Here is a 22,815-nt window from a genome sequence, read left to right on the forward strand (position 1 = left end):
CTGATAAGTGGCCATTTGGACTTCCCCGAGTATGGTGTTTTTAGATATCTCCATCGTCTTACAAGAACATGCTACAAAGGGGTGTGGGTGTGGTTCAGTGGCAGGACAAGAGCTTAGCACGTGTGGGCCCTAAGTCCACCCTTAAGTCCTACAACGAACTAAATAAATGGAAATTTTAAAAATGTGTGTTGTTTAAAGTGGGTTAATTAGCTAGACTTCAAAAACCTTAAGTGTTTATGTATAAGAGGGACTTGCATTATCATTTTGGCTTACCTGAATGTCTTTAGGACTTGAAATAAATATTAACTAAGTGATTAAACACATTTTTTTTAGATTTATGTGCTTGAGTGTTTTGTCTTCATGTATGTATATGCACCAAGTGCATGCCTGCTGCCCACAGAGGTCAGAGGAAGGTATCGGATCTCCTGGAATGGGAGTTATGAATGGTCGTGAGCCACCATGTGGGTGCTAGGAACTGAACCCGGGTCTTCTGCAAAACAACAAATGCTCTTAGCCATCTCTCTAGCCCCTTGACTAAGTGTTTTTTAAAGATTTTTTTTTTTTTTTTTTTTTTTTTTTTTTTTTTTTTTGGTTTTTCGAGACAGGGTTTCTCTGTGTAGCTTTGCGCCTTTCCTGGGACTCACTTGGTAGCCCAGGCTGGCCTCGAACTCACAGAGATCCGCCTGGCTCTGCCTCCCGAGTGCTGGGATTAAAGGCGTGCGCCACCACCGCCCGGCAAGATTTTTAACTATGTGTATTTGTATGTGATTATGTATGAGTCTGTGTACGTAAGTACAAGTAGCCACAGAGGGCAGCAGAGGGCATTGGATCCCCCTAGAGCTGGAGTTACAGGTAGTGGTTGGTTGGTTGTCAGCTGCCCAGTGTGGATGCTGGGGATCTAATTCAGGTCCTCTGCATCATCAGTACATGCTTTTAACAGATGAGCTCTCTCTCTGGCCCCAGATGACTAAGTTGTTTTAAAAAATGAATAGAAATGCACTTCAAGGAGAACGGAGAGACATTTTTTTTACACTTAGACACTGCAGAAACAACTAGAAAAGAATAGGAAAGGCGTGCTGGCTAATTTTATGTCAACTTGACACAATCTAGAGTCATCTGAGAGGCGGGAACCTCAACTGAGAAAATGCCTCCTTAAGATCTGGCTGCAATCAACCCACAGGGCATTTTCTTAATTAGTGATTAATGAGAGAGGGCTACTCCTGGGTCAGTGGTCCTGGGTTCTTTAAGAAAGCTGATGGGTTTGGTGGCACACGCCTTTAATTCCAGCACTCTGGAGGCAGAGGTAGGCAGAGCTCTGTGAATTCGAGGCCAGCCTGGTTCTACAAGAGTTCCACAGAGAAACCCTGTCTCAGAAAAACAAAACAACAAAAGCAGACTGAGCAAGCCATGGGGAACGGGAAACAAGCCAGTAAGCAGCACCCCTGCATGGCCTCTGCATCAGCTCCTGCCTCCAGGTTCCCGTCCTGTTTGAGTTCCTGTGCTGACTTCCTTTGATGATGGACTATGATCTGGAAGTGTAAGCCAAATAAACCCTTTCTTCCCCCCTTTGCTTTTGGTCATGGTGTTCCATCACAGAAATGTTATTCTAAGACAAAGGTTAAAGGCACACAAAGTCACATAGCACCAGACAGGCAGGAGCTGCTATGCTTGGCTCATAGCTTTTTTTTTTTTTTTTTTTTTTTTTTTTTTTTTTTTTTGTGCTGGACTCTAATGCAAGCTAGTTACCTGGACATGGAAGATGTCATTAAGAAGACAGTGGAATTTGTCATCCAAGAGCATCTTGACTTTATTTTGAAGACTGGTCTGTCGTTCTTTGTAATGTTTACAAGTATCTAGACCTAGTACATTAGCCATGAATATCTGGATGGTATAAAAATTTTGATGGAAGCTGATCTTAGTCAGTGCAATAGCAATAGCCCTGTTCATAAGACAATCAAGAATCAGGAGAACATTTTAAATACAGTCCCTGGAAAAAGCAAGGGCTGAGGGAAGTTCTGATTTCTCATACTCAGCTGCAAGGCCAGAGATTTATCTAGCCACTGGGAAGCTGTTCTTTATTTCTGCTCCCGGTATCCCAACCCCTCCATGATTCCACTATGTTAACCTAGTTATCTTCTTCCTAGTTCTGCTGGCACTGCCTGGCACCCGGCTCCCTTAGACTTGTGCCTATCCTGCTACAACAGCATGCCACTTCCGGTGCCTGCTGTCATTCAGCCCTCGGAAGGCACCTCGTTCAGGAACCTCAGTGACAAAGTGAGGTTCAGATTTGGCAGGGGAGGGCTGGGGATATAGTTCAGTGGTACAACATTGGCCTGGCGTGTGTGAAGCCTGGAGTTTGCTCCCTAGTACTACCCCGAGAAACCCAAAACCTGAACAAAACCAACAAAACGAGGCAGATCTTGCAGCATTTTCCTATTCAATGCTCTCCGGGGTTCCCATGGCCTATTTTGTGTGATGGTCAGACTCACCAAGTCTCAATCTGTCCTATCTCGCTCCTGCCTAGACTTCTACCCTCTACCACCACCAAGTATGAGAGTTCCCTATAAAGCCAGGCTGGGTCTCCTCTCTAGGACTTTGCTTTCTGCCTATCCAGGGATTAGTTAGCACTGATCACAGCCCCTCTTTTGCGGTGGCCTCTTGGAAGACTTTCCTGGTGGCCTGAATTTAGGCTACCTACCTCGTCTTTGCGTTTCTGCAATATTCTACTGCATGCCTCTGCCACCGCCCTCCCCACATTCTCTCTTCCTTATCATCTTCTCTTCTAAGCTCCTTGAGAGGAAAGATCATATGGCACTCATGCTGTGGGATGGTCTGTATGTCAAGTGTGTTGCTGATTGGTCAATAAATAAATCACTGATTGGCCATTGGCTAGGCAGGAAGTATAGGCGGGACAAGGAGAAGAATTCTGGGAAGTGGAAGGCTGGGAGGGAGACACTGCCAGCCGCCACCATGACAAGCCACATGGGAAGATCCCGGTAAGCCACGAGCCATGTGGCAAGGTATAGATTAATAGAAATGGATTAATTTAAGCTGTAAGAACAGTTAGCAAGAAGCCTGCCACGGCCATACAGTTTGTAACCAATATAAGTCTCTGTATTTACTTGGTTGGGTCTGAGCGGCTATGGGACTGGCGGGTGAGAGAGATTTGCCCTGACCGTGGGCCAGGCAGGAAAACTCTAGCTACAAATGGCGCCCAACGTGGTGGCAAGAGTTTCCACCTAAAACCTGAGTAAAAATATTCTAAAACGGAGCTAAAAACAGCTCCTAGTTGTCTCTTTTAAGCTAGCGGCAGCCTACGTGTTTGAGCTACTATGGCGGGTTCCTGGCGTGCATGCTAGACCTGCAGTATGGCGGGAATGAGGCCTCTGCAAGTGGCACATTAAGCTGTGTGGTGGATTTAGCCTTTGCTTGTACAAAAAAAAAAAAAAGTTTCTGGGCTATACGCTGCTTTGATAGAAACATAGACCCACTATTTCTGAGAGTTGATGGCTCCCAGAGCTGGCGGAAAACGTACTACCGCCATGTTGGGAAGCTAAAGTGGGCAGAACCAGCAGCCACAGCGCCATCGCCGTTTCAGGCTTAGAAGGCTGCAGTTTAAAGCAATAGGCTCAAGATAATATAAAAAAATAAGCCACGTAAAGATGGCTACCACACAGAGAATCTGGATTATGTTCTCTTTGATATTCGTAACTAAAGAAAAACATTTGATTACGAAAGCTGTTGAGTTATGCCAAAATGTATATTTTAAAGGTACCTTGACTTCAAAATTTGGATGTAAGGATATGTTGCTTTGGAAAGGAGGCTCTGATTTTGTTTCCACAGAAAGCCAGAGGCTATGGATTTGTTCAAGATTAAGATACATCAGGTTTGACCAGCCAAGACCCCCTGAAAGGTCTCCGATGACACCATGGCCCTGATGATCCAACATCCAGAATGGTTTCAAGGCAACTGGCTCAGACGACATACCCTCATGGACTATTCCATAATTCTAAAATTTTCTTTGTATCCCCATAAGATACAGTGCCCCCCTCCAGCAGGAAGTAGTAAGAGAAACTACGCCCAAATTCCCAAATATACCAAGCTGACTTTGGAGATATGTAAAGGTTAAAACCTTCCTTTTTAAGAAAAGAAAAGGGGAAGTGCTGTGGGATGGTCTGTATGTCAAGTGTGTTGCTGATTGGTCAATAAATAAATCACTGATTGGCCAGTGGCTAGGCAGGAAGTATAGGCGGGACAAGGAGAAGAATTCTGGGAAGTGGAAGGCTGAGAGAGAGACACTGCCAGCCGCCACCATGACAAACCGCATGGGAAGATCCCGGTAAGCCACGAGCCATGTGGCAAGGTATAGATTAATAGAAATGGATTAATTTAAGCTGTAAGAACAGTTAGCAAGAAGCCTGCCACGGCCATACAGTTTGTAACCAATATGTCTCTGTATTTACTTGGTTGGGTATGAGCGGCTGTGGGACTGGCGGGTGAGAGAGATTTGCCCTGACCGTGGGCCAGGCAGGAAAACTCTAGCTACACACTCATACTTGGGGCACTGACATACTGGGAGCTGACTGGTGGTCTCCAAAATTCATGTGTTCCAACTTCCGCAGAATGCGGCCTTGTGTGGGAACAGTGTGATTGCAAAGAATCAATTAAGATGAGACTGTAATTTGAGCTGGGTGTGGTGGTGCGGGCCTGGAATCTCAGCATTCAGGAGGTGGGGCTAAGAGGATCAGGAGTTCAAGGCTAGCCTGGGCTACATGAACCCCTGCCTATAAGTAATACATATATATAAGTAACTATGTATACACAGAAAACACACAGGGAAATGCTGTGTGAAGGTAGAAATTTAGGTGGTGTGTCTCTTCAAGCACCAGAAGCTAGAAAAGAACAGGAGGGAGTTTTCTTAGTCCTGTGAGGGTACTGACCCTGATGACACCTGGATTCGGCTCTTAGCCTTTCTGCTTTGTGTACTTGGTTCCAGTAGTCTGCTAACTAATGCAGCACCTAGCAGTTCTTGAAGCATAGTGGGAATTTAGTAAGTAGTGTAATGACTCAGTGTTTCTTGCTATAAATATCCCCTTTTGAAACTGACTTTTCTTAGGCCTGATATTATAGAGTGATAGAAGTTGGATAAAAATAAGAGTATCAAGCACTTCCACCTTATATCCCCTTTAGGTTATGAGGGGAAGAGACAGACACTGTTGTCATGATCTTGGTCCTCATGACTGTGCAATCTAGTCCCTCATCCCAGAGAGGGTCCTTGCAGCACTTCTTGGTTGAAAACACAGTATGAAGAAAGTACACACACAAGCTCTGCCCTCCAGATTCAAAGTCTAGTGGCCCAGCATTCTTTAGCCCCATTCTCAAAACTAAGGGGCTTAAAGCAGCAGCCCCCTACCGGGTTCCCCAGACAGACCCCGACTGTGGTTGCCACATCTCTGCTAGATGTCACAACCTACCTAGACACTGGGGTTAAGCAGGAAGTGTCCAAGTCCCCAAACTTGCCCTAACATTAGCTTGGGTTTTGTTTTGTTTTGTTTTGTTTTGTTTTTTCAGAAATCAGCCTCTTTTCTCTTCCTCTTCGTTTGAAACTCCTTCTCACTAATCACCTACCTCTTCAGCTACCAGGGTCATGATTCCCCAACAACTGTAGTTATCGAGTTCACCGAAGGCAAGTTATAGACAGGAGAAGACACCAAAATAAGGGAAATTCTTTTAAGGATGCCAATATTTCCGACGTCACAAGAAACACAATTTCAAGACACACTTACCTGTGGTTCTCAGGCTCGGAGGCCAGGCACTTGATTTTCATAAGTATCTGGCTTTTTCCATACCCTGGTAATCCTTCATACATCAGAACTCGGCTGCAGCTCCTTATCAGAAAGTCCTCCATAGCGGACGTGAAGTAGTCGATCTCCCTAACACGTCCTGGTGTTTAGTTTTTTAAAGGAGCAAACCCATCGACAGAAAATAGTTTAGAAATAGACTTTAAAAGGCACACAGTGATACCCCTTCTAAGAATGAATGTCTTTGGAATCCCCACGCCATCGCACACGGGACTTCTTTGTGGCTTTGTTTTTTCTCTCATTTTTCCTCTCAAGGCTGGCTGGCGTCAATGTTGCTATGTGGCTGAGGATGAACTTGAAGCCCTGCACCTCCTGCTTCCGCCTCCCAAGGGCTGGGATTACAGGCCTATGCCACTATACCTGACCTGACTTGTTCGTAGAATTTCTTAAAGCTCTATTGATTCTTAACATTTTAAAAAATCTCTTTCTAAAGCTTTAGTTAGCAAGGTGACTTTGAAAGTTTATTTGGTTACTACAAGCTGTGAAGAAAAGCTCTTTCGTCCCATACCCCCTCCACCTCCCACCACCAGGCCAGGGATGGAACCTAGAACCTCGGAATGCCAGGCAAATGCTTTTCCACTGTAACATATCTCTATTATCAAGAGACAATATTCAGCCGGGCAGTGGTGGTGCACGCCTTTAATCCCAGCACTCGGGAGGCAGAGCCAGGCGGATCTCTGTGAGTTCGAGGCCAGCTTGGGCTACCAAGTGAGTTCCAGGAAAGGCGCAAAGCTACACAGAGAAACCCTGTCTCGAAAAACCAAAAAAAAAGAGACAGTATTCATAAACTCACTGCAATTCCATTTAATTGTACTGTATAAAAATCGAGTTTTGAATAGATTATACAACTAGGAATTGAACCAAGGCTCTTTAACCCTAAAAATAGATCTTATTTTTCTGTTTTCTTTAACAGACTGATTATACAACTAACACATGCTCACTGTAGAAAATATGGAAAATGTAGGAGGAAAAAGACCAATATAAAAACTGTCCTGGGTGTCAACCCTATCACTTTTTTTTTCTTGGATGCCTTAAAATGTATGCAGTAGGAGGTCCAGGCTGAAACCTGATTCTCAGCCCACGGTCTCCGAACCCTAAGTGAACACGAAGGAGCTGCAAGAATTGGGCTTTCATAGCAACGAGCAATTTCTGTACAAAGAATTGGGGCTCATATTGGGTCATTTCTAGTTTCTTTGCTGGACAGATGATTAAGGAGGCCCCAGTTTTGTTAGCTGTGGGTAGATCACCCACATGTTCAGGTGTTATCTAATGTCTCTGCTGAAACAGGCTCATAAATTCAGGGAGAAGCATTCTAGAAAAAGGAGGTATGTATTTCGCCCGGCAATGTAAGGTTCTGGGTGTTGTTTAACAGAAATCACTCTACAGATTCTGTTGCCTCTCCAGGGAAACATACCCTATGTGGAAATGCATCTGAACTTCAGGGATGTGAGCTGTAAGCTGTCTTGTGAGACTTGGGGCTCACTTGGAAGATTGGTGTCAAAGGTTCATGTAGTAAAATCCCCTAGCTTTCTTGGTTCTGGTTGTATGGAACACTTACTGTCTTTCATTGGATTCTAAAATGACAGTTTTTGGTGTTTTTTTTTGTTTTTTTTTTGTTTTGTTTTGTTTTGTTTTCCTTTTTCTCTGTGTAGCCCTGACCATCCTGGAACTTGCTCTGTAGACCAGGCTGGCCTGAAACTCAGAGATTCACCTGCCTCTTCCTCCCAAATACTAGGATTTCAAGGTGTGTGCCACCACTGCCTGGCTTCTAAAGTGGATTTTAAGTCAACTTATTTTTAAATATGTGCATCATGTTTCTATCTAAACAAATCTCTGGCTGGACTTGTTCATGCCTACTTGTAATTCCAGCACTTGGGAGGTGTGGCAGGAGAATTAGGAGCTCAAGAGTAGCCTTGGCTACATAGCAAGTTCAAGGCCAGCTTGGGCAACATGAGACCCTGTCTCCAAAAAACCAAAAACAGTGAACAAAATCCTACTACAACAATTGTTGTATACATTTTTTACCCTAATATTTTTTTTTTCTGGGTAATGTTATTGCCCTCTGTCACAATTTTTTTGGACAAGAATGCTTATCAAAAAAAAAAAAAAAAAGACTGCTTATCAAAGAACATTTCTAATACTGTTGCCCTCCTACAATTTGTCTTTGGATATAGCTTGAAGGGAAAGTGTGTGAACCTGATTTCTACCCATTCCTGTGGAATATGGCCTAAAGAGACTGGTCTATCAGCTGGAGCAAACTGAGGATCATCCTGTGTGCTATAAGATTACTGTCCGTCTTGGGGAAAGAGCTAATCATTGCTACAATCATTTCTTGGAATGGAAAACAGGGTTTTATGGGAGGGTGAACGTGAGTACTCTCCTTCCTCTGGAGCTTTGAGCGCGGGGAGTCTGGGTCTACTAGGCATAACTGCTTCAAGCCCGAGAGTGGAGGGATTTCTGTTGGGCCAAGTGCTGTTGTACAGCTCAGAAATACTGACTTCCTGCAGGCTTTGCAGACGCCAAGATTCCAGCCTAACATTCCTCCAAAGGAACAGACAGTCTCCTCTTAATGGTCCTGACACAGTTGTGACTAGGATTTAACTTTGGATATGTCTTGTAGGGATGTTAAATCTAACAAGGGATCAGCAATGGCTATTCCAAATAACTGTCTTCAGAATCTGTATTCAGGCTACATCGAGTCTCCTCTTTCCCAAGTACATTACTGCCTCATTTAGATCCACTTCCCTCTCCGACTTGAGTTAGCTTCGATAGGGTCCTTGTCACCAAGAATCCCAACTACATTACTTCTGCCTAGATTGTAGATGAAAGTGTATTTGTGGGTGGCAGGGGACTGAACTGTGTGCATGTGAGGCACACACTCTCCCACCACGCTGCACCTCTAAGCCTTACACACTTAAATATAAATGGTAAAACAACTTCTGGAAGAAAAGCTAAGAAATACTTTCAAAACACATGAGGAAGATTTCTTAAATAGCACAGAGAAACATAGGCATAAAACAAAAGACTGATAAATTGAATTCCATTACAGTTAAGAATTCTGCTCATTAAATATTGGGGAAGTGCTTGCTTTGGCAAAGCATACAATTGACAATGGAATAATACAGAGATAAACAGATACCATACAAATCTGTGAAGGGTTCCATATTTAAAGAGAAAGAGAAACCTAGTGTGGTGGCACAGGCTTGGAATACCATTACTCCGGAGGTGGAGACCAGAGGGTCAGAGGTTCAAGGTTGTCCTCGGGCATATAGCTACTTTAGAGCCATCTTGGGTTGTGAGGACTCTGCCTTGATAACTGTCACTACAACAAGAAAAATACACCAATAGACCCTGTCTCAAAAAAAGAGAAAAAAAAAAAACAGGCCCAGGTGAACAACAGAGAGATTTGTATAATCGTTTTATGAAAAGATGGATAAAAGACAAAAAGGAGCTCACCACATCAGAGCAATAATGAGTGGAAACTACAGTAAGGGACCACTTATACCCCACAGAATTTTCAAGTCACAAAGATGAAGGACAATGGTATCGTCTATTAAAATTATACTCTTTGTTCTGACAAGATCACTCATATATATACATATATGCACATAAATGTATACGTTTACACACATACTAGACAAGCATTCATATTCGTGCTTATTTATCATGTTGTTGTTTGGTTGTGTTGGTGCTTTGAGATGGTGTCTTGTACTCTGTCAGTGTTCTTGCCTCAGCCTCCTGAGAGCTGGGATTACAGGAATCGTCTTCTATTATAAAATGTATAAAAAAGACTTGTGTAGGAGTACTTATGGCAACATTGTCTGTAAGAACATGGAAATAACCCAAATCCTATATACCAGGAAAAATGAATGATGCATCTTATAGAATGGCATGAAATATAATAACCAAAAATTATTTCTAGAAACAGCCAACAACATGTATACATGGCATAACACACTGTTGATAGAAGACTGCCAGAGTATAGGACACCATCTCAAACCACCACCAAACACAAAGAAAAACAAGCATGCATATGCATGGTCTAATATGTGTAAATGTATACATATGTGTGCATACATGTAGACATATGAGTGATATTGTCAGAACAAAGAGTATGCTGAGGAAATGTCAAAGGTACACATAGGTATTTTCATGTGTGTTCACATTGTGTTTTGTGCCCACATGCCAGGCAAGAACTAGGTATAGGGATACAGAATTCAACTTCTCACTATTTCGCCCACGCTCCTCATCGCCCTACCAGCTGACCCTACAAGTATGAGCTCCTCAGTAGTGCCGAAGTCCCCTGAACAGTGACCAGGGGTATCAGGGGATGCTGCCCTCAACCTTTAACCCAGGCTTTCTTCCCAGGGTCTTGTGAACCTTTTCCCTGACCGTCCTGTGCTCTTCTCCTGCAGACCCTTCCTGGGGAGTGGGCACTTTATTTTTCTTTTGTTTTTTTCAAAGGGGGAGGGAGGAGAATCAGATTGTCCCAGGGGAGGGAAAGGTGCTGTCTGAGGAGGGAAAAACAGGGAAGGCAGAGGGGTGTCCTTCAGTAAGGCAGGGTGGGTAGACCATAAGCATGCCAGGGGGGCAAGTCAAGATTAAAAAAAAAAAAAAAGGAGGCAGAAGGCCCAGAGGCTGAGTAAGACTCTCAGTGGGTCACCGTAAAGGTGGAGAGCCAGGCACAGAGGTGTTTCCTGGGGGTGGAAAGTGCAGACACAGTGCCTCCCCACTTCCCTCCTCTACCCCTGCTTCAGCTCTGTTCTTTTCTTCTCCCCTTTTCCCACAACAGAAGCCCCAGCCATGAAGCCCTGGCCATGTCACTGTGTCCCCCATCTCTTGCACATCCAGTCCTCTCCTCCCTCCTTTTGCACGGGTACTATTACAATCCTTTTTTAAAAGTATGGTTCCATGAGCATATATTATGGATGTGTAAGAGACGAGGCCTTTGTATGTTGCCCAGGGTGGCCCTAAACTCCTAGGATTAAGAGATCCTCCTCCCTCAGCCTCCTGAGTAGCGGGGGGGGGGGGGGGGGGCAGTCATCCTTTGTTTTTTAAGACAAGGTCTCACTATGCAGCCCTCGCTGACCTGGAGTTCTTACATAAACCAGGCTGACCACAAACTCACAGGGATCTATTTGTCTCTGCCTCTTGAGTACAGGAATTCAAGCTGCATGTCCCCCATGCCCAGCTTTATGTAAGTTTTTAGATAAGCAAAAATAATCCAGAATGTTAGAAGCTCTGGGCCAGGGGGAGGTGGGGAGGGAGGAAGCAGGAAGGCATGTGAAGATTCCTAACACATTGCTATTCTCCTTTTTCTTTTGTATGAGTATATATGTGTACATGTGCAGTGTATAGATGTACAGGCGTGGGTTCATGTGTGCTCACAGACATGGAGGCCAGAGGTTGACAGCAGGCATCTTTTATTATCACTCTCTAACTTTTCTCCAAGACAGAATCTCTTACTGAACCCAGGGCTCACCTACTGGCTAGATTCTCCAGCCAGTGAGTGCCAGGGATCCCTCTGTCTCCACCCCATCAGCTCTAGGGTTACAGAAGCAGGCAACCATGCCCAACTTTTTAGGTAGGTTCTGGGGATTTGAACTCAGGTCCTCATGTTTCCATAGCAGATACTTTAACCACTGTGCCATGTCCCTGACTTTACTTTTCTATTTCTTGACCTGGGTGATAAGTATATCTTCATTTTGTCATAATTCATCAGGATGCATGCTTCTCATCGGCTCCCTTTTCTATATGTCGTGTTAGAGTTCAATAAAGAAGTTCTAAGAATGGAGAGCTTGTGCAACATACATGAGGCCCTGGAGTAGTCTCTAGTTGCCCCTCCCTTCCCCCCCAAAAAAGAAAGTTTCACATCAAGGCTCACTACCTACCTAGCAAAGGGTAACCCTCAGATCTGTTGCAGATGAGACATGCCATACCAAACATACTAAGGAGAAAAAAAGAAAAAGAGAGAAAAGAGTTAGATTCAAAACAGAAACACTGAGAACGCAAGTGACTAGTTCTTCAGCCTTTCTGTTGGTCTCCCTGGTTGCAAATACCCCGAGGGGAAAAGAGGAAGTCTATGTGTAACCCGGTCCAAACAACTTCTGTACCAGCTACTACCGCAGGACCAGGTACACTAGTCGGCCCATGACTCTTACACCTGCATTGGCAGCCAAGAACCCTGGGGTGGGGGATGATGGAGCCCAACAGTCTTGGATGTGCTGCAGAGTCTCACATCCTGGAGAGATTCTGTGAACTGTTCAGTAACAGCTTGACTTTGCTGAGCACATGCTACGTGTCTAACACAGTTCTAGGTACTTTAGGACAGTCTTTTTTTTTAACCAGTATCTTTAATTCTGACAAAAAACAATTATTAAGAAGGATGTATGACTCCTGGGTTGGGGCTGTAGCCCAGTGGGAGAACATTCGCCCAACACACATGACATTTCAGGTTCAATTCCCAGTACAGCCAGAAATAACCCATAAAACCGAATTAAACCAAAAGCAGAGGGAAAGTACTGCTCTAATGTCCATTTCACAAACGAGTAAACTGAGGAGCAGAGTTATTTCGTCCAACTTCCCATAGCTAGTGGTGACAGTGTCTGAACACAGGCCAGGGTGCACGTGCATTTTCGCGTGTATTTTACTTTGGATCAGTCCCTTCTCTGTTCCGCCTTGCTACTGTGTCCTATTCTCTGGTGGCACCTCTCAGACTCTCCCATGCAATATACAGCTAACTTATACAGTAAGAATTTCAGGTCAGGAACCCCGCCCTATCATAGCTGTATCTGCGTCTCTACACTTTTTTTTTTTTTTCCTGGAGAGAGTACAGAAAAAACATGGAGTGTGCAGGCTTTGGCGCTTGTGTGGTAGCTGACTGTATGTAGTGACCTACTTCCTTACCCCTACCTGGACCTGCACCCTTTGTGGTCTAGCGCAGCATTGACTTCCTGCTCTGGCTTTACCTTGTGAATGCTCTGACCAATCAGATGTTAGCAAACATGAGTGCGAGGAGGAGGCGGCTCGTGCATGGGCCAAGTGCCTCTTGTTCTCTACATATTACTGTGACAACATGCCTGGTGGAGGATGAGGCCCCTAGAACCACATTGCTCTAGTTCTGTAAGCCCAGCTGCCCTTGCTGTCTCTGCTGATGCCACCTTGGATCAACCAAAACACCTGCTGAGCCCCAGGCATGTGAATAAGCAGTGAGATCAGCCCAACTGAGACAATATCAATAGCGTTCCGTATTTTCCTGGGGAAAAAAGACCCAGCCTGTTAATTGCATTGGGGATGTAGGTCAGGCCTAGCACGAACAAGGCCCCAATACTACAAAAAGAAATGCTTGCTGTTCTGTACCACTGAGGTTTATGGTTGCCTGTGAAAGTGGGTTACTGCGGCAGTTTGAACCTTGGCTCCCTGACTTTACTAGAGAGAAATGACTATTGGTGAATCATTTAATAGCACTTACATTTACAAAATGGAGATAACTTTCTATATCATACAGTCAAACATAAGAATAAACAGTATTTTTGAGATAGAATGCATATTTAATAAGTGCTCACTAAAAATGATCATCATCTGTTCGTTTAGTCAATCAACATCATATGATGACCTGTGTGCTAAGCAGGGTGCTGAGCCCCACAAATACAAAGTGGATAGAAAGAAATTTCTGAATGAACTGCACCCTTGGTTGACTGATTAAGACTTGAATTCTAATTTGTTCCTGGAGTAACAGTTTCCATTTTCCATGTTGTTCATTCATGCACCACTTATTTATTTATCATTGTTTAAGGCCCACTGTGTGTCAAACACTGGGGATATAAGAGTGACCAAAAGATAATCACTATCCAGCCTCACTGTGCTCACGGTGTGTTGAGTAAAAAGTGTAACAAGTCAGTAATGGTGACATAGGAACTGGGGGTGTAATTTGGAAGTAGGGCAAGTGCTTAGCATGTGTGAGGCCCTGGGGTCCATCTCTAGAACCAGTCGGTGAAGAGTCTGTGAGATAGTGTAGACAGTCTACTAGAAGCATGTGCTGTTGAATTAGAGGTGAAAAGAGTCCCTTGTCTAGTAGGGGTGGAGAATTCCAGAGCCACCCTCCCGGAGAGGAAAATTCCTGAGCTATAGTTTAAAGATGGCTTTGGGCAGAGTGGTGATAACAAGCCATTAGACACTCCCACTAAGGAAAGGATGAAGCTGAAAAAGCTCCCTGGTATGTTACTGCAAGGAATTTGACTGTTAACATGGAGTGATGAACAGCTATTGGACAATTTCAAGCCCAGAGGGACATCCGCACATCTACACTGGGCTTTAGGAAAGACCCACAAACAATATCTTACCCTTTTTAAACCCTCTTGACTCTGGGCACACAGTTAACATAATCAGTGAGTACCGAATGGTGACCAGGTCCATCTGGTATGTACTGAAATCAGAGGACTCTGTTCTGTTTGCACAGCCGCTGAAGAATCGCCCTCAGGCTCTCAGGCCTGTGTGAAGAACGAGCTCTTCCATCTTGCTATGTTGGTAGGATGGAGAAAGAGGAGGGTAGGCTAGAGTCTGCACCCAGGTCTGGGAAGGTATAGATTTCAGCTTCATGAAATGGTTTGGAATCTTAAATGGGGGGGGACCAATCCTTTGCTATCAAATCTCCCCTTTACTAGAAAATGCCCACACTCACACTTTCTCATTAAGGCCCAAACACTGATACACTGGTCCAGCATCTGCAACACCTTTCATGACTTTCTTTGGAAGCTCTTTAAAAAAGTAGGCTGGTAGGTTGCTGCCGTCATACGTGACAGAGTCGCAGGTCACGATGCCTGGGTAATACATCATCATCCTGGCAGCAATATTGACCTTCTGACCAATGACTTCGACAGGAAGGAGCAAGTCAAAGAGGAGAAAAAAACAAAAGCTGTTAAACTCCACGTGACCTGAGGAGACCCCCCAAAGGCTTTTCCCCTGTTTCTTCTGTCTGTCATGAGTGACACATGAGTTTAGCCTTCAGCTGCCCAGTGCCTATTTCAAACAATCTGCAACAGTTAGTTCAGCCAGTAGCAAAGTTTCTGTCTTACCTGGGAGACCAAGAGGATGGTCTGTTTAGGGATAGAAAGGCCTTAAATGTAGAGAGGTGTTTGTAAGGATGGCCACAGGCCTGAGGGCTCTTGGCTTATCTTCTATGATGAAGTGGACAAGCACGTGTTGGTCTAGGTCAGTGGTTCTCACCCTTCCTGACGCTGTGACCCTTTAATACAGTTCCTTATGCTGTGCTGACCCCCAACCATAAATTATTATATTGCTACTTCATAACTGTAATTTTGCTACTGTTATGAATCATAATGTAAATATCTAATATGTGACCCTGGGGGTCACAATCCACAGGTTGAGAACCACTGATAAGGGGCCTGCTCCTCAAAATAGTGTATGTCTGCTGAAAGAAACATCATTTGGTAATTCTGTGTGTGTGTGTGTGTGTGTATGTATGTGTGCATATGTATGTTGTTCATTTGTTTTAAACAGAGTCTCTCTGTGTAATCTGGCTCATCTGGAGCTCACTATGTAGCCCAGGTGACCTGGAACTCAGAGATTCACCTGCCTCTGCCTCCCTAGCGCTGGGATTAAAGGCGTGCACCACCACATCTAGCCATGATTTTGTTTTGGAGAGGTGGTATCACTCTGTTGCTGGCCTTGAGCCTCTAGTGGCCCATTTCTGCTAGGCAGGCCATAGTCCCAAAGGTTCCACAGCTTTCCAAAACAGCATCACTAGCTAGAGAACAAGCGTTCAGGAACAGAGCCTGTGGGGGACATTTCACATCCGAACCACAACGTCTCCCTCAAGCTGTTTTCCAGGGTATTTTGTAATGAGGACAAAACTATTTCTAACACACTGTTCCCTGTAATAGCATAACTTTCTGAGTCATTTCCCCTTCTCTATTTATCTCAAATGTCAGGAATGCCGAGCCCTGTAGGCAATTGTCTCAGGATAGGGATCTAGTAGTAACCATTTCCCTAGAGACCAATGAATACACCACAGTGTGGCCAGTTCTGGCTTCATGTCATTCTTGTCCCCCGGGCCTAGTTCCCCCTTCTATATACTCCTGGATCTATCATCACCTTGAAGACAGGGTCAGATGCCAGCTCCCCTGTTCCTTCTGGTGTGGCCACATCGAATAAAGCCCTGTCTTGCTTTATGACCCTTCACCTCTTTGATGATGAAATCATTCAGTGAGTAATCAGACCCGGCTACTGGGGCTTCTGGGGCCAGGCCTGCTGGGACTGGAGTTAATAGATGGTTGGGATCCACTATGTGGGTGCTGGGAAAGGAACCCAGTTCCTCTGGAAAAGCAACAAGTGTTCAAAACGGCTGAGCCAATCCTCTAACCCAACTGACTTCAGACTCCTTATGCTCAGCTACGGCACCAGAAACACACACACATGCTGCAGACCTGGCATTATCAGTGGGCAAAGCAACATGGCTTTGCTTCTCTTGGAAAGACTAAACTCTCTGAGGGCCGAGCCCATATCCGACTCCACCCTCCCTACCCCCACTTTCTTTTCCAAAGTTCTCTCTCACAAAGCCCTAATGTCACGTATGTGTGTTGAAAGTAGATGAAACTGAGTGGGCTCTACACACCTGTGTATTCATGTCTCACAGTGTGTCCCACAATCCCACAGAAGACGATCCCACTGGCAACGCCGATGGAGACAGTCCTGACGCCCACGCCGCCGCAGGAAGTTGTAGGAGAGAGCGAAGAATAATGAGCATTTACACAAAAAGATGCTGAGCACAGAAAACATGGTAAGGCTGGGGAAATGGGTTGGGGGGGGCCTATTTCAAACGGCTCTATTTTTCACGTTCAGTTATACACAGCTGAGAGATGTGAAGGGAAAATGTGTGAGGCGCTGAACCAAGTTATCCATTTTTCCCTTCTCTCCAACTTCCTGTAACCCCCCCCCCCCCACCTCCTCCCTGTTCCTTTAAGACGGGATCAGGGTCGACACTCACCGGATTTTGTGGACCTGAGAACAGAAGTCAAATATGTCCACTGCACTTTCCAAGGCGTGAGTGATTTCATCAGGTACCTTTTCCCCGGGGAAACCGAAGACACAGAGGAAGGAGCACCCCTGTAAGTGAGAGGCAGCAAGCTCAGCTTTAGGCTGCCTCAGCTGATGCCATAACCAGGAAGTGTCGCGGCAATCTTCCCTTTCTGAATCGGGTTCATCCTGGTTTCTACCACATCTGTCCTATGCTTGGTAAACAGGGTAACTTCTAGGGTGCCATCGGAAGTGTAGCGCCTGCCTTTGTGAAGGACTTACTTTTGCTCCAGAGATCGTTCCTGCTGAGCTAATTCGTGTGCACTCGTGTTTCTCTTTCCTGTGGACCAGGCCTTGGGCTTTGAAGCAGGACATTGAGCCTAAGAGGCACAGCAGAGTGGAGGAAAAGGCACCAGCTCGGGGACAGAACCCGTCAAGATGACTTAGGACATGCTCATCTTTAGTCCTAGTACTAGGAGGCAGAGGCAGACAGGTCTCTGTGAGTTCCAGAAAAGCCTGGCCTACACAGTGAGTTCCAGGACAGCCTAGAACACAGTGAGGTTCTGTTTTTTAAAAAGCCCATAGGGTTTTGTGTGTGTGTGTGTGTGTGTGTGTGTGTGTGTGTGCGCGCGTGCGCTTGTCTGGAGAGGTGACTTAGCCCTTACAGAGGACCTGGGTTCAGTTCTCAGCACCCACATAGTAGCTCTTATTCATCATCTATGACTCCAGTTCCAGTGGCTGTGATGCTCTCTCTTCTGACCTCTCTGGGCGCCATGAGAGCATGTGATGTACAGAGACCCATGCAGGAAAAATACTCATATACAGAAAATAAAAATTAATTTTAAAATGTTTTAAAAAGACGGCTCAGCGAGTAAAGGCAGACCAACATGGTAGAAGAAAAGTAGTAACTCCTGGAAATTGTTCTCTGAACTCTACATGCAGATCTTGGAACACATATGCTCATACACACATGCTCATAAAATAAAATATGATTCAATTTTTTTTTAAAGTGTAGCCAGGCATCATGGCATACACTTTTAGTCCTGGAACTCAGGAGACAGAGGCAGGCAGATCTCTGAGTTCAAGGCCAGTCTGGTCTACATAGTGAGTTCCAGAAGGGTCAGAGTTGCATGGTGGGACCCAGTCTTAAAGCAACAATAAAACAGAGTAATCACAGGCTTAAATTAGTTAATCTAGGTAAAATGTTGAGAAGAACGCCTGGCATGCTGGCTGCGTATACGCGGTTATAAAGTCTGGCATCCTAGATTAAATGTCCTGCCATCTGTTCTCTCCACCTGGCTAATGTCCTTGGCCTTACATGCTAACTTCACACTCCTGCTAGGTTTCCCATTCTGTAGTTCATACTTACCTTATCAAACATGAAGACCTTATTAATCTGGCCTCGGAAGACCTTCAAGACAGAAGTGATATGCACACAGGCAGCTTGGATGGCCGAACCTATGACTTCCGCTTTGTCTTGCTCTTTAAACATCAAGTTCACAAACACTATTGTCACGGGACGGAGCTCAGATAAATAGCCCCGAAGCTGCTTGTCGTCAATCTGCAAGGCAGAGGGCAGCTTTCTGCAGTGTGTGTCCTGGCCAGGAGAGCCTTTCAACGCCACCCTAGGCCACACCCTAAGTCACTACTGGGAAGGAAGCCTTTTGAGACGCTGAGGCAGCGGAAGCCATCACACTGTGAGGTCCAATCCAGAGCCAGCCCATGGGAACCCATTACCCAAATCTCTTCCATTGATCCCCAGCAAACACACATGCACAAACACACCACGCATCGGTGAAGATTTGCACAGTTGCTAATTTGACCAGCTACTGCTTTAGTACTTAGCAATCAAATGCCTCATGCCAACATGCGGCGACGTCACAGTAAGAATTATCACCACCTTTTGATCTCTTGCTTTTCCAGTTAGGTAGAAGAATATTATTCCAAGTCACTTAACCTTGTACTTTCTTTTTTTGTTTGTTTGTTTGTTTTTGTTTTTTGTTTTTTGTTTTTCGAGACAGGGTTTCTCTGTGTAGCTTTGCGCCCTTCCTGGAACTCGCTTTGGAGACCAGGCTGGCCTCGAACTCACAGAGATCCGCCTGCCTCTGCCTCCCGAGTGCTGAGATTAAAGGCGTGCGCCAACACCGCCCGGCTAACCTTGTACTTTCTTATCCTGGTTCTTTCTGGAATGTTTTTAGACGCTATCCCGCTATTTTCAGATAAAACTGAAAAACCCAGCATTAGTGTTCCCATTTTACAGACTGGATAGCAGATGCATGGAGGAGTAATCCAGTTTTCCCAAGGTTATGTAGATAGAAAGTAGCAAATTAAAATCCAGCTGTGATGCCGGGCGGCGGTGGCACATGCCTTTAATCCCAGCACCTAGGAGGCAGAGTCAGGTGGATCTCTGTGAGTTTGAGGCCAGCCTGGTCTACAGAGCGAGATCCAGGACAGGCACCAAAAACTACACAGAGAAACCCTTTCTCGGAAAAAACAAAACAAAACAAAAAAACCCAAAAAACCAAAAACCCAAAAAACCAGCTCTGGATTCCAACATTTCTTGTAATACATACCTCTTTGTGGTGGTGTATTTTGTTTTATTGTTTTATTTAGGTTCCCTCTTCTTTACACTCCCACCCTGTGAGAGGCACATGGAGAAGAAAGTATTCCCCAAATCATGCCTGCCAGTCACCCACCTTAAATTTTGTTAAATGAAGTGCTTTGCAAACCAGTGGCGGGGTCGGGAGAGAGTCATTGTAATTCTGTCCAAATAACACAAAGGTATCAGGCTCCACTGATGATGTGAAAGGCCATCTCAGAGTGGCAGAAATTGCTACAGGGAATGAAGCCGCCATGCTTTCTAACTGCCTAGGCTAGCCTTAGGACTGGGTTCATGTCATTGTATTCCTTCCATAAAAGACAATGTGACTTCTAACAAACCAGTGTAATGATTTTTTTCAAATACATCGACAAGTAATTTTTCGTTTGTAAAAGCTGTTTCCCATGTTCTTACAGCATCTCTGAGGACCTACATCTTTAAGTGCTGAGATAGGCTTTGGCAGAGTCTTCCAGGATTTGTCTTTCATCTTCTTTCGGCTCTCCACCCCCAAGGCATACCTCTTTAGCAGTATTCATTATTTCTACCTACAATTCCTCACGAACTCACAAGTCCATCTTATACTCCATTCCTGTAGGTGACGACCTCAGCAGTAGCTAATGGGTTCTATCTGTTGAGGCAGCAGAGGTTGTAGGAGAGACTTTCTCTTGGACTATCACAGGCACTGGTAGTCGCTACCAGTGAGGTCTATTTAGGCACAATCCCCTATGCTTAGAATTGAGGGCAGCTGCTCTTTTAAAGGACTATTAAAAACAGGACCATAATTCCAGCAACTCAAAAAAATCACAAGCCAATAAAATGCCTTCCTCAACTGAAGACTGAGTTCAAAGCCACTCTGGGCAACTTAGTGATAGCCTGCCTCAAAAATAAAATGAGTAACTATAGATTTTGTTTGTTAGACTGGGCATTGAACGTACAGCCTCTAGCACACTAAGTAAAGGTGAATGTTCTACCATTCAACATAATCTTTTTTTTTTTTTAAAAAAAAGAGGATCTCATTATATAACCCTGAAATTGGCCGTGTAGACCAGGCATGATAATCCATCTGGAATTGGCTGTGTAGACCAGGCATGACAATCCATCTGTCTATCCTTCCCAAATGCTGGATTAAAGGCATGCACCACCACACCTGACTGAATGTGCATGTGAAGGTACCCTCTCTCACATGCCAGAAGAGGTTGTTAAATTCCCTGGAGCTGGAGTTACAGGAGGTTGTGAGCTGCCTGATGTGGGTGCTGGGAACTGAATTTGGGTCCCCCTCCAGACCCTTTTTATTTTGGGGGGAAGGATCTCCAAATACTTAGGCTATACCTAAGAATTAGCCTTAACCTCCTGAGAGGATGAGATGTTGATGTTTATTGCTAGGCCCAGAATAAATGTTTCTGTTTGATTGGTTGGTTAGTTTGGAGATTTGTAGCCCAGGCTGGCCTGAGCTTGATATGTAATCAAAGATGACTTTTGATGCTCCCTGCCCCCACTTGCCAAGTGCTGGGATTATAGGTGTACACAACCATGACCCAAACTTTGTTTTTTTTTTTTGTTTTTGTTTTTTTGTTTTTGTTTTTTTGTTTTTTTTTTGAGATGATTTCACTCTGAAGCTCAGCATTGCCTGGAATTCACTGTGATTCTCTTGCCTCAGCCTCCCAATTCCAGGATTACAGGCACAAGCAACTTACTGATGTTATGTTTCCAACAGCTCTGGTTTGCTCAGTTATGTAAGGCAGCACAGTCCAAGTAAGGCAGACAAGCATAGGGGATAGCTTATTAACCCAGGACTCCACTTGGTTTGGGCTATACAAACTTCTAATAATGCATTTAGCAGCCAGAGACCCTTACCTACACTCCAAACAACGAGACCCCAGGTACATGAATACCATAGTGTTTTGAATGAGAATGATCCCTATATGCTTATGTATTTGGATACTTGGTTTCCAGTTGGTGAAACTGTTTGGGAAGGATTAGGAGGTGTGGCCTTGTTGGAGGAGGTGTGCCACTGGGAGTAGGCTTTGAGGATTCAAAAGTCCATGCCAATCCCAGTGTGCTTTCTGACTTCTGCTTGTAATTCTCAAGATGTGAACTCTCAACTGCTGCCTCCTACCTTCTCTCTGCCATTATAGATCTAACCCACTGAAACTGTAAACCCAAACTAACTCTTTCTTCTATAAACTGCTTTGGTCATGGTGTTTTATCACAGCAATAGAACAATAATTGTCTTAGAGTTTCTATTGCTGTGAAGAGACACCATGACCACAGCAACTCTTTTTTTTTTTTTTTTTTTTTTTGGTTTTTCGAGACAGGGTTTCTCTGTGTAGCTTTGTGCCTTTCCTGGATCTCGCTCTGTAGACCAGGCTGGCCTCGAACTCACAGAGATCCGCCTGCCTCTGCCTCCCAAGTGCTGGGATTAAAGGTGTGCGCCACCACCACCCGGCTCACAGCAACTCTTATAAAGGAAAGCATTTAAATGAAGTGGCAGCTTACCATTTCAGAAGTTGAGTTCATTATCATCATGGCAGGGAGCATGGTGGCTGGGAGTATGGTGGCATGCTGGCAGACATGGTACTGGAGAAGTAGCTGAGAGTTCTATATCTTGCACAGGCAACAGGAAGTGGTCTATTTCATTGGGCGTGGCTTGAGCATATATGAGATCTCAAAGTCAGCTTCCACAATGACACACTTCCTCCAACAAGGTCACACCTCCTAATAACTCCACATTCTTTGGTGGTCATTTTCTTTCAAACCACCATAGTAATTAAGATACACACCCAACTCTACCCCAAACAATGGAATAAGCTTTTTCTCCCCTTAAAAACTATCAACTCAGACATATCCTAGTCAAGTGTACTCCGGTGATGTCAGAGGTCGGGGTAGGGGTGCTGCTCAGCCCAGACTGGATCCGGCCAACACTGGTTTGAAATGCATGCACAATATGGCAAACTGTGTCCTCTAAGTTAACCTTTAGGGAGAATCCACTATTTACCATCTTATGCCTATGCACAGATGGGCATACATACAATTAAAATCAGAGCGTTATGAGAAGAGACTTGTGTAGTAACAGTGATATAGCAACCTGTCAATCAAAATAGAAAACTATCCATATTACATCCCTTAGCAATCACACTCCTCCTTTTGGACCCCATTAAAGGAAGCCCCAAGCAATAGCCAGAGCCCTTGAGTACTCTTTTACTTATGTGGCCTGCTGTTCTCATGCAGCATTATTTTGATCTACACTTTCACTTTATTCTGAAAAAAAATTCCCTGCTGCATTGCAAATCAGTGTGTGCTTATGTCCACAGTTTGAGAATG

At 44.6% G+C, this 22,815-nt stretch overlaps 1 protein-coding gene across 1 annotated transcript in view; it reads right to left on the reverse strand.

Moving 5' to 3' along the window:
* The window catches only part of Adcy10 (adenylate cyclase 10), an 89,039-nt gene that overhangs the window by 36,745 nt on the left and 29,479 nt on the right, over positions 1–22,815 (reverse strand). Inside the window, 7 exon segments of the mRNA XM_059280993.1 lie at positions 1,747–1,939; positions 5,787–5,943; positions 11,753–11,808; positions 14,542–14,731; positions 16,495–16,571; positions 16,867–16,985; positions 18,265–18,456. Coding sequence (XP_059136976.1) covers positions 1,747–1,939; positions 5,787–5,943; positions 11,753–11,808; positions 14,542–14,731; positions 16,495–16,571; positions 16,867–16,985; positions 18,265–18,456 — 984 coding nt within the window.

Source organism: Peromyscus eremicus, chromosome 15, assembly GCF_949786415.1.
Source record: "Peromyscus eremicus chromosome 15, PerEre_H2_v1, whole genome shotgun sequence".
Lineage (NCBI taxonomy): Eukaryota > Metazoa > Chordata > Mammalia > Rodentia > Cricetidae > Peromyscus > Peromyscus eremicus.